Genomic DNA, 15,952 nt, shown 5'->3' on the forward strand with positions numbered 1-15,952 from the left:
CACATCTGCGCCCGGTCTCCGTTCTGCAGGTTTCCGTTTCCTGCACAAAACAGAGGCAGAGGACGGAAACCTGCAGGACTCTTTCATACCTTTTCATTTGAATGGGTTTGAAAGGTGTCCGGCCGTGAGCGGCAGTGAGCGTTATATGCTCACCCGGACCCGGTCTGTGGTTTCCGTCTTCTTGCATGCAGAAGACGGAAACCACAGAACGGAGACCCGAACGCAGGTGTGAACCTAGCGTAAGGCAACATCTTCCTAAGGAGACATATTATCCCTTCTGATTTAGGTGCAACCTTACATCTGCTATGGGAGGAAGGAATGATGAAGTAAGTTGGATTGCTGATCATGGTGAGGCATTAGACATGATCTCATCTCATCTCATCTCCTTGGGTGGAACCATGAACTAGGACTTATCTAATGCATATGGCCAGATTAATATTCACTCGAATGACTCTTGTCACCAAGTCCCTTTACTACTGACAGTGAAGCACACTTGCTTTCCCTTAGATTTCATTGTCTGAATCTGTGCGGAAATTTCCGAAGCTATCTTGTTACGCCTAGATTTTCTTGCAAGACAAGCCTTTCGGATACCCAGTGTAAAAAGGCATAATATTAGGAGAAGAAGAAGTACCATTAAAATGATGATGCCAATTGTCAGGAGGCTTGGTGTTGTGTGCTGGCGGCAGTATTGGCTCGCGATATTAGTGTTATTGAGCGGGACACTTATGTTACTTTGTGCGTAGATACAATATGTGTTTTCAAGGTCTACAATATTGATTTTAGAAACCAAAGGGTCCGTCCACCTAACGGAGCAGCAGTCAAAGGAGTTGCCACTAACAAACACCTGATTCAGACCAACCATCCAGGTAAGAACTGTCCTGTCGCCAAGAAGACGCATAGAATTATTCTGAAGATTCAGTCTTTCCATCGAAGAACACGGTAGATTGGCTGGGATTGAGGTCAGTCGATTACTGGACAGATCCAGCGTCTTGAGCCACTTTAGACAGGGGAGGTTAGTCTCTAAGTCATTCATCAAGTTTCTTCTAAGCGACATTATCTGGAGTGACTGCCGAACCTCACGTAGAGCGCCTTCATGGATGTTTAACCCTATATTGTCTGACAGATCCAGAAAATATAAAGGCGTGTGTTGGAAGACGTCGGGCGGAAGGTGCCGAATGTTGTTGCCTTGCAGACTTAGATAACGCAGATGATAAGCCCCGGAGAACGTAGTGCAGACTTTTTCCGTTGAGTTGTCCATTTCTTCTGGAAGACAAAACCTAATGTCATTGTTTTTAAGATTAATTTTCTCAATTTGAGGCAGCGAATCAAAGAATCCTTGTGGGATGTAACGAATAGAATTTCCATGGATATCCAGTGTCCTCAAGGAGCGCAGAGCTGTAATCCGATTTCTGTTGCTCCGATGTGACGTCTCAGGGTAAGAAACATCTGTAACGTTCCATAGACAGTTCTCAGCCATGTTTACATTTTGGAGCGAGCTGACATGGGATAGAAATTGCCAAGGAAATGAGGTCAGTTGGTTGTAACTAAGATCCAGATCCATTATCTCTGTTAAATGGGAAATTGCGTTTTCTGCAGCACTAGGAAAATCCAGGTCGGCAACGGTGCCATACCAGGAGGTCATCTCCAAGTTGTCTTCTGTTTCATTTGACAAAGGGTACAAGTCAACAATATTATTTCTTGAGAGATTCAGATGTTTTACCACGTTGTTTTGGGGCAGAATTGGAAAGGTCATCAGGTTATTTCGGCTTAGGTCTAGGTTCCGTAATTGGTAGAATTCGTGAGACTTTTGACTTAGAAAGAACTTAAGCGAATTCGAACTGAGGTTCAGCAGATGTAGCTGAGGGAGATCAAAGCTTGAAATACAACCAATGGCATTGAAAGCAAGGTTTAGTACTCTTAGATACCGCAGGGAGTCAAGTGTACCTCGTTCTATCTCTGCTATGTAATTGTTGGAGAGATCCAACTCTATCAGCCGTGGAACCCCATCAAACATACCGGAGAACAATATTTCAATAGCGTTCCATGACAAATCCAGATGAACTAGAGAAGTTATGTCTGACAGATAGCAGCGCACCATATCTCCATCCAAGTTATTATTTGCAACATTTAATCTTTTTAGAATTTGCAAACTGTCAAGAACCCCTTTGTGAAATAAATAATGCTTGTGCAATCTGTTCGAGGCAAGGTTAAGAGACCGAAGCCGGACTAAAGCATGTAGCGCTCCGTAGTCAATGGTTTCCAGGTGATTATGTTCAATGTTCAGATGCTCGAGCTTGTTGAGATTTGACATAGATATATTTGTTAGCTCTTGAATGAGGTTATGAGACAGGTCTAGTGTCTTCAGATTGTCTGGCAAGTTCCTTGGCACAGATTGCATGGCGAGATGTTGGCATTTCGCTTCAGATAATTGCTAGGAAACAGAAAACACTTTAGAATTAGAACCAGATTTGTGAAAGATCAGGACGATCAGGAATAGGAGAAGAACCAAGACTAGAATAGGACAAATAATTTGCTCTGATATGAAACGCATAACTACCCGTTTCCAAAGAAGGGGACAGCGTCCATCATATGCCATTTGGCTAAGCCATTCGTTGTTACACATTGGCTTATATTTTCTCCAATATATAGATAATACAGGTATATATACAGAAATGTTACGCTGTCCACTCCATTGCATTGGTCTTCATTGTCATGCCCCACTCCTGTATGACTGTATGTCAGCTGTGTGTGCGGTGAGAACAGTCAATCCGTCTTTATGTAGTATATTAGATATGGGATACTTAATACTGTACCACTAGTGGTATTCTTCACCCCCTCCCCAATGTCAGGGAGGCCAATACGTTATCCATGTTATTCCGCTATTGGTAATGTGAATATATGCTAATAAGGTTCCTAAGAATTGCCTTCATATTCCGTATTACATACTTCTCCAGTCTTTAAATGGTCACTTTATAACAAACTGTGCAAATATCAGTAGTATGAGCAAAATATAAGACATTAATCCTATCATGTTTATTATTTTTAATATTATAAAATACATTTCCCTCTACTTTTTGTCTAAACTTCTTAATCACTCTAAAATCTCTACTGAATTCATTTTGGTTTCCCATGATGGACTTTCAGCATACTGAAATATCAAATGATGGCTGACAATTGAAGTCTATGGAGAGGGGAGGGAGGAGAAGCAGAGTGAGAGAGAAGCAGAAAGACACACTGAAATATGAAATTATGGCTGACAATTGAAGTCTATGGAGAGGGGAGGGAGGAGAAGCAGAGTGAGAGAGAAGCAGAAAGACACACACTGGAATATGAAATTATGGCTGTCAATTGAAGTCTATGGAGAGGGGAGGGAGGAGAAGCAGAGTGAGAGAGAAGCAGAAAGACAGACATTGAAATATCAAATTATGGCTGACAATTGAAGTCTATGGAGAGGGGAGGGAGGAGAAGCAGAGTGAGAGAGAAGCAGAGAGACACACAGACATAGTTTTGCAGCTAATAGTAAGTTTTCTATCTTTCCCCAAGTGCTTTATTCACATCAGTTTAGAACTTTCTGGTAATGTCCTTTATAGTGGTGATGTTGCTTCTGAGATTTAGGCTTCAGGTCTTCGGCCTCACATTATGTGGTAATGTTATTTGGGACAACTAGTATTCCAGCTAGTAGGCAGCCAGCAGTAAAACCAGGGCTGCAGCTATAGGGAGTGCAGAGGTGCTGATCACACCAGGGCCTAAACGGTCCCCCTACCCAACATAATGAGACTGGTATTGTTATCAAAATGTAAAAGTTACGGGTCCTGTTGCAGATTTTGCATTGGCGCCCAGAACTTACCCATTAGACTTTGACAAACATCACAGCTTAATAACATTGCATTGTGGTCTTATACTCCGTCCTTGTTACCTATATATGTTATCTGGATGATATTTATGTAAGTAAACTTTAGATTTTATTTACTGACTCTGACAATAACCCATAGAGCCATCTTTCCTTTATTGGAGATAGCGTCGCCTCCTTATTCCTGTGTAGTATCACTTCTGTACACATTTCCTTTGTGAAAAGAAAGAATATAACCACAGCCTTATATAGCTGCCTGAAAGTGACCTGATACATAATATAGAACATTATGCTATTTTCCTTGATTTCTTCTCATTTCTATAATTTCAGGGCTCACAAAGTGGAATCATCACATGAACACTCCCTCGGCACTCATGGGGTCCATGTATGAGCTGTATATTTAGTGTCGGGACAGATCTCATAACATACAATCAAAAATGTCTGCTCCAAATAAAAACAGGTTTGGTAGGGCTGAGCTGAGTCCACATCATAGGATCTCATCCCAATCTTACTGCTAAATTTACCTCTCATACGCTACATGCACAAAGATATTTGCATCAGTTTACCACTGTGGATCTGAGTGTTACCTCATTGGGGATATCAATATTACCGTATATACTCGAGTATAAGCTGAGGCCCCTAATTTTACCACAAAAAAACTGGGAAAACTTATTGACTCGAGTATAAGCCGAGGGGGGGAAATGCAGCAGCTACTGGAAAATTTCAAAAATTAAAATGGTCGGGGTTTTTGGGTGCAGTAGTTGCTGGAGAAGGGGAGGGGGTGTTTTGGTTGTCTGTCTGCCCCTTCCCTGAGCTTGAGGACTGTTTTTTCTTCCCCCACTTGGAATTCAGCCTGGCTGAATATAGGGGATCTGCAGCGCTCCTATTAACTCCTCCGACGGAACAGGAGCACTGCAGATCCCCTATATTCAGTAGACCGGGCACTTTCAGACACAGGGATACCTAATGTGTATGTTTTTTTTTTTGCTGACTCGAGTATAAGCCGAGGGGGGCTTTTTCAGCACAAAAACTGGACTGAAAAATTTGGCTTATACTCAAGTATATACGAGTATATATACGAGTATATATACGAGTATAAGTTCGGTCCAGGGCCAGAAAACTCAGGACGGGTCCTATTCCTGTCCAGTTTTGCGGCCGTCCCCATTGAATGAATGGGGCTGCAGAAGAATGTCTGGGGCCGGTGGATGGGCGGCACATGGATGACACAGCCCTTGCAATGGCCACACCGTTCAGTCGCGGCCGGCACACAGTCGTAGCCTTCTTATTCTCGGAAGCTTCCTATCAATCACATTTTGGTTATTGACCATTAGTGTTTATTTCTATAACCACTAAACCTAGACATATTACATCACTGCGGACACTATGAACATGTACCAAACATGTGCAAACTCAGAAAATGCTACGAACCGGTTCGGTTACTTGGTTCATAGCTGTCTCAGGATATCCTAAAAATAATGGCAGTGGTTGTACAATATGCCCTTTAATTGGGCCTGATTACGGTTGGTGGGGTCTCCTATTCTCCTGTGGACTCCAATCTCACTTGACTTTCAACTACATATTGCAGAGCTGGACACATATTCCCCTCCATTACAGTTTTTGGAAAATATGGAGAAACCCAAGCCCATAGACTTCTACAAGGAGGGCACATGCATAAAAAATGGACTGCCTCATTGGTTTCTAGTAAAGCTGCCCATATACATTAGCCTGAAGATAATCTGTATCTGATAAAAGTTATGAAGAATGTCCAGGTCATGTTTAACGTCGTCAAACGAGAGATCTTTCCAATATTCTCATATAAGAACATACCTGGACACACATTTGGGCAGAATCAGCACTAGCCATGTCCCCACATATGAGAGCAAGAGCGATATAGACCATCCATACGTCCCATCCCCGCGTTGATCCTCCTGCAGCCCTGGCGAGTCTCATCATAGCATCTGCATTATCTCTCGTCTCCTCTTATTATGACCATGTCTTGGAGGAAGGAAGTGTGTCTGGAAGCATCAGGAGCGAGGAGAGAGTCACCACTTGCTCTTGTCGAGGATATTTCTGTTTATTTTCTGCTGGAAGTTTTACACGATATATAGGCGTAAATAGCAGAAGGAAGAAGATGGCAATATCACCTTACAAATTCATACTAAAACCGAAATAAAGGAACATCAGCTGAATCGAAAGCAAGAACTGTAACTTCTCCATGTTTCATGTGTCACCTCCACATGTCCTTTGGCATTGGTTAGTATAGTACAGGACCTTCAGTGTTTTGGATGATGTCCAGTTTTGTCCAAGACAATTTGGACAGTTGTATGCTTATAACCTTATGGGGCAATATGGGAAGGCCTTTATTTGTTCCAGCATGACTATGTCCTACCATAAGGTCCAGGGTCAGTGCAAGAACTTGAATGACCCGCACGGAGCCCTGTGGGATGAAATAGAATATCTTTGGGAGTAAATGGAGATTGGGAGACAGATCTCTGTCTGACCTAGATGAATGACCAAATGCTATTGTGGGTGTAATATAGAACTGTCCCAAACCTTTGACCCTATCAGGGAAAAATTATTCTGCCCCCAACTAAAAAAAGTAAATCATTTTTTTTTTTTTGCTGACTCGAGTATAAGCCTGTGCTGAAAAATTTGGCTTATACTCGAGTATATGCGGTAAGTTCCGTATTTCTCCTTAACATGATAAGCCGCAGCTTTTGAGTTCTAGACAGCAGAATCTCAAGTTTTCTCTGAGTGCTGTGTAAGGGATAGATATATCATATCAGCAGGTCATATAATGGCCAGACACAGGCAGAGCGGCTTATCTTACAAAGGTTAGGATGAAACGCCGCCAGTAACAAGCGCCTGGATACGTTATTGTCATTCCGAAATATTTCATCCTTTTAATCTGTATTGTAATGTTGTTGTCGTCGTCATACACAACACGGCTGTTCTTATTTGTACAAAGGATACCATGTGTACAATGCCAGTTATCACGTACCTTTACACTGATGATAACCTCATGCCATTCCTCTTATTATACGACTTGGAAATCGAAGCTCAAGGATATAAACACTTTGCTTTATGCTTTTATTTAGGACCCATCATCAATCATTGACAGCAGTGTTTGGTTTCCAAGTCTTCTCCACTTTGGACATAACTTTGTGAAAACATAACGGCGGTCAGAGTCCAATTGTATGTTGTGGGGGGTGGTAGCTCGGCAAAGGTGCGGACCCAAACAGTCAAGACAGGGAGACTAAATGTGCAGCGAACTGGTTTATTTAGAGAAAAACAGGGAAGTAAATAAACCTAAACCTTGACTTCAGGTGCAAAATGAGCAAAACAAAATACAGCCTTAACTTCAGGCAAAAACTAAATAAAAATCCTGCTCGTCTGAGCAACTAACTAAACAGAACTGATAACCTATATATACCAGTAAAGGGGGCAATATACTGGGGTGTCAGTAAAGGGGATATTATACTGTGTAGCTGCCAATAAAGAGGATCATTTACTAAATAAGTTCAAAGAGGACACGTTGATCCAGGGTTTATATTGACTGCCAGATTGGAGTCGGGAAGGAATTTTTTTTCCCTGAAATGGGGCAATTGGCCGGAGCCTCATGGAGTTTTTTTTGCCTTCCCCTGGATCAACACTGTAGGGGATTGTAGGTTATAGGTTGGACTTGATGGACTGATGTCTTCATCCAACCTCATCTACTATGTAACTATGTAACCATGTGTTAAGGTTCTGTCTATATATATAATTTAACGGAACCTCTTGACTGCGTTAGTGGTTGCAGACGAGGTCCACAAGCCCCAGGAGGGTGGCCGTCTGCCTAAGCACGGCAGTAGTATGTCTGTGCGGTTCGAGTGTGAACAGGGAGCAACACACATTCACCAGTTAACTTCACTGGATGAATGTGTCTGCGCAGCTCCCAATGTGAACAGACTGCAAGGAGGCTTACGCCAGTTGGCTTCACTGGGCAAGTGTATTTGTGCAGCTTTAGTGTGAACTGGCTGCAATGCGTCTTACACCAGTTGGCTTCACTGGGCAAGTGAGTTTAGGCAGCTTTCAATGTGATTTGGCTGCAACAAAGGCTGCCAAGGGTTAAATGTCACCCCTGGTCAGCAACACAAAGGCTCCACAAACAGCTTTGGAGCTACAATCCTACTGGACAGTTCAATCAGGCTAATAGTTCACTACTGGCAGTACCCAGGAATCCTATCTAGAATCCCTGAACTGACAACCTGCCTTTCACAGGAACCTAGCCCTGACCTCCTGTCTCAAAGTTGATAGTCAAAGTGTGAGCACCCGGCGGGCGTCGGCTCACATCATATAAAGGCAAGTCCCCACCCACAGGGCAGTGGCCATAACCTCACTGGGCATGCCCAGTATGGGCCGAATGGGACTTAGCCTCTGAGCGCCTCCAAAATGTCTGAGCATGCTCAGTAGGGAGAGAATGAGACAGCCTCAGAGCGTCTCCAAAAAGTCCGAGCATGCTCAGTAGGCCAAATGCTGGACTTAGACTCCACGAACCTCACCGTCTGACGCCGAGGGCGACCCGCAGGTGGCGCTGTGCGCCGGAAGAAAAACCTGCGGGACCCCATCCTAACACCATGTAACTATGTATACTGTGGTGGCTAGTAAAGGGGGCAGTATTGTAGAGGGTTAGCAAAGAGGATAATATACTGTGGGGACCAGTAGAAGAGGCATTATACTGAGTGTGGGACAAATAAGGGGATTTTTTTTTGGACCCAATCACAGAACTAAAGATTAACAGGTCAGACATTTTGAGAAGGGTGTCTTTCTATAGGTCACCTCCGACAGCAGAGGCTTGGATCACCCATGGGTATATAGGAGTATACATGGGTTGCAGTATTTCTGACTAATATATGAAGAAAAAAAAATCAAAAGGGCCAAATTGCCTTTTTTTTCTGATAAAAATTTAATCAAAAAGTGATTAAAACATCACACATTCCCCAAAATGGTACATTTGCCCTGCAAAAAAACCCTACAGTCTGCAAGTCATGGGTGACGGAATATGGCGTCTCCAAGAAAAAAAATTTTTTGCAAATTTTTGGATTTTTTTTTTTTTTTAAAACTATATAAGGCTAAGTTCCTACACAGTGAATTTTTGCAAAAAATACTGCAGAAAAGACCATGGTGGAAGCACGTCGTGTTATATTTCCGCAGCATTTTTCACAGGTTTTTCTGCCCCTTTTATACTTCAGGATTGCCAGATGGCTGGATATTTGCTGAAAATGGACATTACAGGGTTTTCTGTTTCTTTTTAATCTAGATGGTGAGCCCCATATAGGGATCACAATGTTATTTTTTTTTCCCTATCAGTATGTCTTTGTAGAATGGGAGGAAATCCACACAAACACGGGGAGAACATACAAACTCCTTGCAGATGTTGTTCCTGGTGGGTTTCATATCTAGGACTCCAGCGTTGCAGTGCTAACCACTGAGCCACCATGTTACCCCAATGGACATTACAGTTTCTATGATTGTTAGATACCAGTGTTTGTATCCATCCTCAATGAGGGCTAGTTATCATCTGCTCCTTCTTTAGCCATAATTTTTGCAAGTGCACCTTGTTTTTTTTAGACAAGTTTTACTGCAGTGCTGTTTATGATGTAGCTGCACCTCCTGGCTATTCTATCTAGTGGTATAATAAATGTGCTCCATTGACTTCAATGTTAAAATCAAAACCTTCTTTTGGAATGATTAAACAGAATTGTGTTGTTAGCGCAATATTTGGGTGCCACATTTGATTTTTTGGCCCAGGCTCACAATATGTAAAGCCAGTCCTGCCAGTAGTAACCCAGACTGCACAATGAACAAACAAAATAGCCCGGCCCCTAATAAAGGTGCATTTTATAGATGTGACTCTTGATTAAGAACGGCTTTCACATGATCAGTATTTGATCAGTATTTGTTAGCGAATACCAGAAGTTGGTTCTCAACACAGAAAATCTGGAAATATTTCCATGATGCTTTTTCTCTGTATAGGTTCATCTACTGATTTTGTTTTCCAAACACTGAGACACCAAATACTGACAGTGTGAAAGGGCCTCAATGGATTGTACAGCACATCACTGCTGATATAGTCGGTGTCTTTGGTTAGGACTGGTATTGTACTAGGATGATGTGTTATTATTCCGCTGTATATCCTGTGTTTCTCACTTGGCGTGTATACAGACATCTTTACTATACAGACATGATACAATGTGAATATCTCAGTACAAGGCTCCTATTTCCTTCCTTATCACATCTACAGCAGGTGTGCCACGTGTGTCCACCAGGTGGAGATCAGCCTTTAGCTTTACCCTTGTCCTGCTGCACATTGCAGCACATCATTTACCCAGGACTAATGATCTGCGTGTTCTGTAGATGACGCTGAATTATTGTCCGCTGAAAAGTTTGCCTCTGTTCACACTGGCGTCATATAATAGGACAGATCACGCAGCAATTGTTAACTACAAGTTCTTGTTTTAGGCGAATGCCACGCGGTACGGAAACGCAGCCGAAATAAACGTTGCATTTTACAGTAACAGCAAAGGGAATGAGATGCCAACCGCATCTTGCAGAAAAAAAAATACACTGCAGAGACGCTGTGTTTTAGAAAAACACAAAAAATGCAGCAAGTCAATCGTATCTGCAAAAATGCAAACATTTCCCCTATAGATCTAACAAGGGAACAAACATAACGAAATGCACTGCAGAAAAAAAATGCAATGCATTTCCGCACTGTGGAAAAAAACGCGGTGCAAAAGCAATGTGTCTTTTTTGGGGCAACACAGTGGCTGAGTGATTAGCACTGCAGTCCTGGGTTCGAATCCTGCCAGGAACAATATCTGCAAGGAGTTTGTATGTTCTCCCCGTGTTTGTGTGGATTCCTCTCATACCACAAAGACATACTGATAGGAAAAAATAAATAAAAAGCAATGTGTCTTTTTTGCAGCATTTTTTTATTGCAGTTTTCATACAGTTTTGGAAACAAATTAGTTTGGAAGCGAATCGCGGTTTTTCCTGCAGCGCTTTTTACCGATTGTCAGCAGAGGTTTTCTCCGCGGACTTTCTCCTTCAATTATACCTATAGGGAAACCGCTGGCATAGGTCTAATTGACATGCAATGATTTCCAAAAACGCAACAGTTTTGGAAATCGCAGCATTTCCGCTGTGGGTATTTTTCTGCAATGTGCGGATGGGAACATCCCTCGGCTGAAAACAGATGCAGACCTAAGTGCTTTGTGTTTTCCTCTATTCGATGAACGTGAAGTTAGGCTAGGTTCACATCTGCGTTCGGGGAGTCTGGGGGGTCCTCATAGACTATAATGGGGTCCGTGTGGTTGCAGCGCTGTTCTCTCTGCTTTTTTCATGCGGAGAGGGGAACGAAATCCCGCAGATGTGAACCTGGTTATAAATGTGTGGATATTAAGCAGTGTATAAATAATAATAAATATTATTGCTAAAATATTTTTTTTATATATTTATGACTTTTCAATGTATTATGTTTACAAAAATGTTTCAGTGTTTTTTGATGATTTCACAATGTCATCAGGTTTCTCAGATCCCAGTTGTTCCCGTGGGATTTTGGCTGAGCAGAGATGCCGTCCATGTGCGAACATGGCAGTCCGGCGACTGCGCCAATTTGATCACCAGTACAGACATATTTTGTACATTAAGGCAACATAGCAGCCTGGTTATATAGCTGCAATCAGTGGTGTAACTAGGAATGGCAGGACCCCGGGGTGAACTTTTGACATGCCCCCCCCAACCGAACCCCTCCCCCCCCCCACATTCTGGCGCTCTCTATTATGCCCCATAGTGGCCCCTGCACACAGTATTATGTCGCACTGTGGACACCCATGAACAATTATTATACTCTGAGGTCTTTTCAGCCCCCAGGGTATAATAATCGGAAACTGAGAGGGGATACCAACGTAAAAACCACTGTTACTTACCTCTCCCTGGCTCCGCTGCACTCCTCGGTGGTGTCGGCCACCTTCAATGACGTCCAGGACGTCACATGAATCGGGATGCAGGCCCAGGTCATGTGACATCAGGGACATCACAGAAGTAGGCCTGAAGCCTGTCTGGAACCCGGAGAGGTAAGTAATACAGTTTGTTATGTCCCCTTACCTCTCCCAGACCTCCGATCATCATACTCAGGGGGGTCTGAGAAGACCCACAAGTATAATAATAGTGTTTGCGAGGCACGCGGTGTCACTTACTGATTCCAGCACCTGCCAGGATCGGTAAGTAAACAGGGCCCGTTACCTGCAGGAGCAACTCCAGCCGTTAATGGCCTATTAAGAAAAAAACCGCAGCGGTAGCGGCTGTCGCCGGGCCCCTAATGTCCCGGGCCCTGTACACTACAGAGGCATTCCGTTGCGGCTATGTTCACACGCAGAGTCCATTTTCTGCCGTGTGAACATACCCTAAGGCTCCCAAATGTCTAAGGAACTGGTTGGCTCCTGTGAAGTCATGGCGAAGGCCTGTAACAAAAAAGATATGGGGCCAGTGGGGAGCAGTTATAATACTTGGGGGGGGGGGGAGGGTCACACTGTACATTACAGCAGAGACTCGGTACAGTATCTGTGGCGGCTGCTCTGCAATACAGCAGCCGCCATCTTTAAGGAACCCGAATCTGCCACAATGTTGCGAAGGGGCTAAACCTAACTATAACTTATTTTTGGAGAAACACAGGTATAAGTGCAGAGCCACTGACTGATCTGACAGTCTATTTTTTGCACTCTAGCACCCAAATTCTGTGAGATTGTCAGTCTGACAACTGAAAACCGAAAACACTGGCCTGTATTTACTAATAGTTAGACAGTGTAAACTTAAGACAGTCTGAAATTGTGTCGGATTTATCACAGTGCTCGCCCATAGACGAATATTATCAGGAGGGGAGGGGGCGTTCCTCCCCACTCACACTGTACACCGCGATAGGCGCTGTTGTGAAGAAGGACGTACCTGACTGACTGTAAAGAGCTCTTTACCCGGAGCACAGATCGGGAAAACCGACAGCGTGCTGAATTCAACAGCATATAGAACTGCCTGTGCCCAAATTGGTGAAAGGTCCTTTAAGTATTTTTTGCAAAAAAACCATCCAAGCTGACTCACGCAGTGTGTTTTAGTCTAATACGCACTGACAAGGTCACTTTTTTGTTAACAAATACAGAAAAAACTCCAGTCTGTCTCACACAGTATGTTCTAGTCTGTTTTCAAATAGAGTTTAGAGTTTGTTTTTGTCAGAATTGTCACCAATCACTATGATATTACCAGCAAAGTAAAATAACTGCAGAAACAGTGCAGGGGACAGGCTAAAGGAGACATAGGAAAGACCACATGGTGGCTCAGTGGTTAGAGTTGTAGCGCTTGGTCCTGGTGTTCAAATCCCGCCAAGGGCAAAAAACCATCTGCAAGGAGTTTGTATGTTCTCCCCGTGTTTGCATGGATTTCCATCCCATATTCCAAAAAGACATACTGATAGGGAAAATGCACATTGTGAGCTCTATGTGGAGCTCACAATCTACATAAAAAAAGGAGAAGTAGGAGGAAACACTTGTGCTACTCACACCATTAACCAGTGCAAGTGCTAATAGTAAAAATGTGGGTGGCAACATCAACACTACTTCTGGTCTTGGCAGTGCTGTCAGAGATTTTAATTACTTTGGCATTGGCAGGGACCTGCACCTCACCAGCCAGTGACATCACTGACCTTATACTTACTGCAAAGCAAAAATCTTTTGACTCTCTTACCTTATAAACATCCGAATTCACATCATAACTATCCCATAGAGTAGACTTTATTGCAGCAGCGTCTAGATGGAGCTTACACGGTGTAGAAAACAGATTTGATTTACGCAATAGGAGAAGAAAATCGTTCCCCGCTATGAATTCTAAGAGAACATAAGATCTACCATTTCAGTAAAACTGACCCATAATGATCTTTGTAGGAAAAGTTCAAACCGGTGCTCAAACATCTTGAAAGAGTTGGCAAGTAGGAGTTTTCGAAGATCAAAGACTGACTTGTACAAAGAGTAAACTCTGAAAGCCCCCAAGGAACACTTAAATTAGAAGTGAATCTGATTTGGCGATTACAGCATACACCTCCTCAAGCACTTCTAATGGCTAATACCTTCTGCTTAATAAGAAAAATTGAAACATTGAAGAAAACCCTGATAATACATAAAGAAGAGCACGCAAGGCTGCATTCTAGAGAGAAGCTATCGTGTTATTCATTTATTGTGTGTAGTTTGGGGAAATTGAATTTTGCAGACCAAAGATCCTAAAAAAAAGAATATACAAGGAAAATTCAGTAAAGATAAGGGCCCTGTTCTGACCGGTATAAGCACATGTGGTTATCATAAATGACGGATCCAGGCAATTGCTGTACAATAGAAATGTGGGTGTTCTAACATGAGACTCCAGCACACAGCCCTATCGGGGGTCCAGGGTGGATGTATATTTCACGTTAGCCCTTTGTTTTGTTTTGTATCTACCCTTACGAACTGTAAGCCCTATACCCGCAGAGCCCTCTTTACCAATATACCAGTTTTTTGCACAAAGTCGGACATGCAGGACTTTGTGTCCATGCAAAAAAATCAGTTTCCCCGCGGAGAGGCTGCATACGGACTTTGCTTTAAAAACCCATTCAAATGAATGGGTTTTAAAACTGACCACTGGGAAGCCGACCTGTGTACAGTTTCCCTGGGGAATGGGACAGAGACCTGGTGGTCAGACACGGGCGCCCCCTTACTCTTACCAGTCTAGGTCAGTGAGCCCGAACTCAGAGCCAAGGAGTTATATCACTGACGGTCTAAGAGGACTTTTGTGCTTATTTTGAGGTTGATTCCATCTCCATTAATAATGTAATAACATATGGAAATATATTTAATTCTAAGCATCTCGTTCCTGCCGTGGATTCCTTGGCCGATTAGCCCCAGTAGGATGGGTTCTGCAGCGGATCAGCAAGTGAGATCTGCAGAAGAAAGGTGAAGCTCCAGAGGGTTGGAGTACTCTAAGGGTAAATTCACACAGAGATTTTTTGTCAGGATTTTTAGGATGTGTTCACCTCAAAATCCTGACCAAAAAGACGGCTCCCAATGAAGTCAATGGGAGCCGTTCAAGTGTTTTTTCCGGGAGCCGGATTGCCGGGAAAAAGAAGCGAGATGCTCATTCTTTAGGCTGAGTCGCCTCGCGATTCGGCCTGAAGACACTTCCTCATCCCGACTAGGCACATTCATTGGTCCTAATCCGGAGCGGAGTGCGCAACGTTCTCTTACCTTTATTATTCTGATCCGCGCCGCTGTTCCTAAAAAATTTCTTCTTTCTTCCATATGTAAATGAGTTTTCAGACAGCACATCAGCATCCCCTGTGTTGTCCAAAAACTCTCCAACGATGCCTCTCTCTTCTTCTCCCGACCGCCTCTTCACCGGATCATCGGCCACATCTTCAGCCAATAGCACTGACTGCCCTTGTCCGTCGGCCATTTTCCTGTGGCCTTTTACACCAGCGCCCGTTTGGCCACAGAAAAATGGGTGACAGACATGCGCAGTTGGCGCTTTTGGCTGAAGATGTGGCCGATGATCCGGTGAAGAGGCGGTCGGGAGAAGAAGAGAGAGGCATCGTTGGAGAGTTTTTGGTCAGCATAGGGGGCGCCCTCAGTACTATCTGAAAACTCATTTACGCTGGGGTCACACCAGCGTTCGGTCTCCGTTCTCAGGTTTCCATCTTCTGCTAGACTGGGTCCAGCTGTGAGCGCTGGTGAGCGTTTTATACTCTCCACAGTGAAACCGTTTTTTTTTTAAACCAGACACAAAGTCCTGCATGTCCGACTCTGTGTCTGGTTAAAAAAATCGGTTTCACCGCGGTGACCGCAAAACGCTCCCCAGTGCTCATGGCCAGACACTTTTCAAACCCATTCATTTAAATGGGTTCAAAAAACGCCTGCAGGTTTCCGTTTCCAGTTTCAGGCAGAAAACGTAAACCTGAAAGCGGAGACCCCGGGCGCAGATGTGAACGAGCCCTTACATATGGAAGAAATAAGAAATTTCTCAGGAACGGCGGCGCGGATCAGAAAAAGA

The 15,952-nt window shown here is 43.5% G+C and overlaps 1 protein-coding gene across 1 annotated transcript; it reads right to left on the minus strand.

Annotated features, from left to right (window-relative positions):
• Window positions 1–457: 457 nt before the first annotated feature.
• Window positions 458–15,358, minus strand: LOC142184321 (transforming growth factor beta activator LRRC33-like). The gene is made up of 5 exons (XM_075259107.1): window positions 15,225–15,358; window positions 13,786–13,912; window positions 13,625–13,696; window positions 6,240–6,287; window positions 458–2,431 (listed from the first exon to the last, which is right to left on the minus strand). The coding sequence occupies exons 1-5, from the start codon at window positions 15,356–15,358 to the stop codon at window positions 458–460; spliced, it is 2,355 nt and encodes a 784-aa protein (XP_075115208.1).
• Between the last annotated feature and the right edge of the window lie 594 nt (window positions 15,359–15,952).

Source organism: Leptodactylus fuscus, chromosome 11 (genome assembly GCF_031893055.1).
Source record: "Leptodactylus fuscus isolate aLepFus1 chromosome 11, aLepFus1.hap2, whole genome shotgun sequence".
NCBI classification, from domain to species: domain Eukaryota; kingdom Metazoa; phylum Chordata; class Amphibia; order Anura; family Leptodactylidae; genus Leptodactylus; species Leptodactylus fuscus.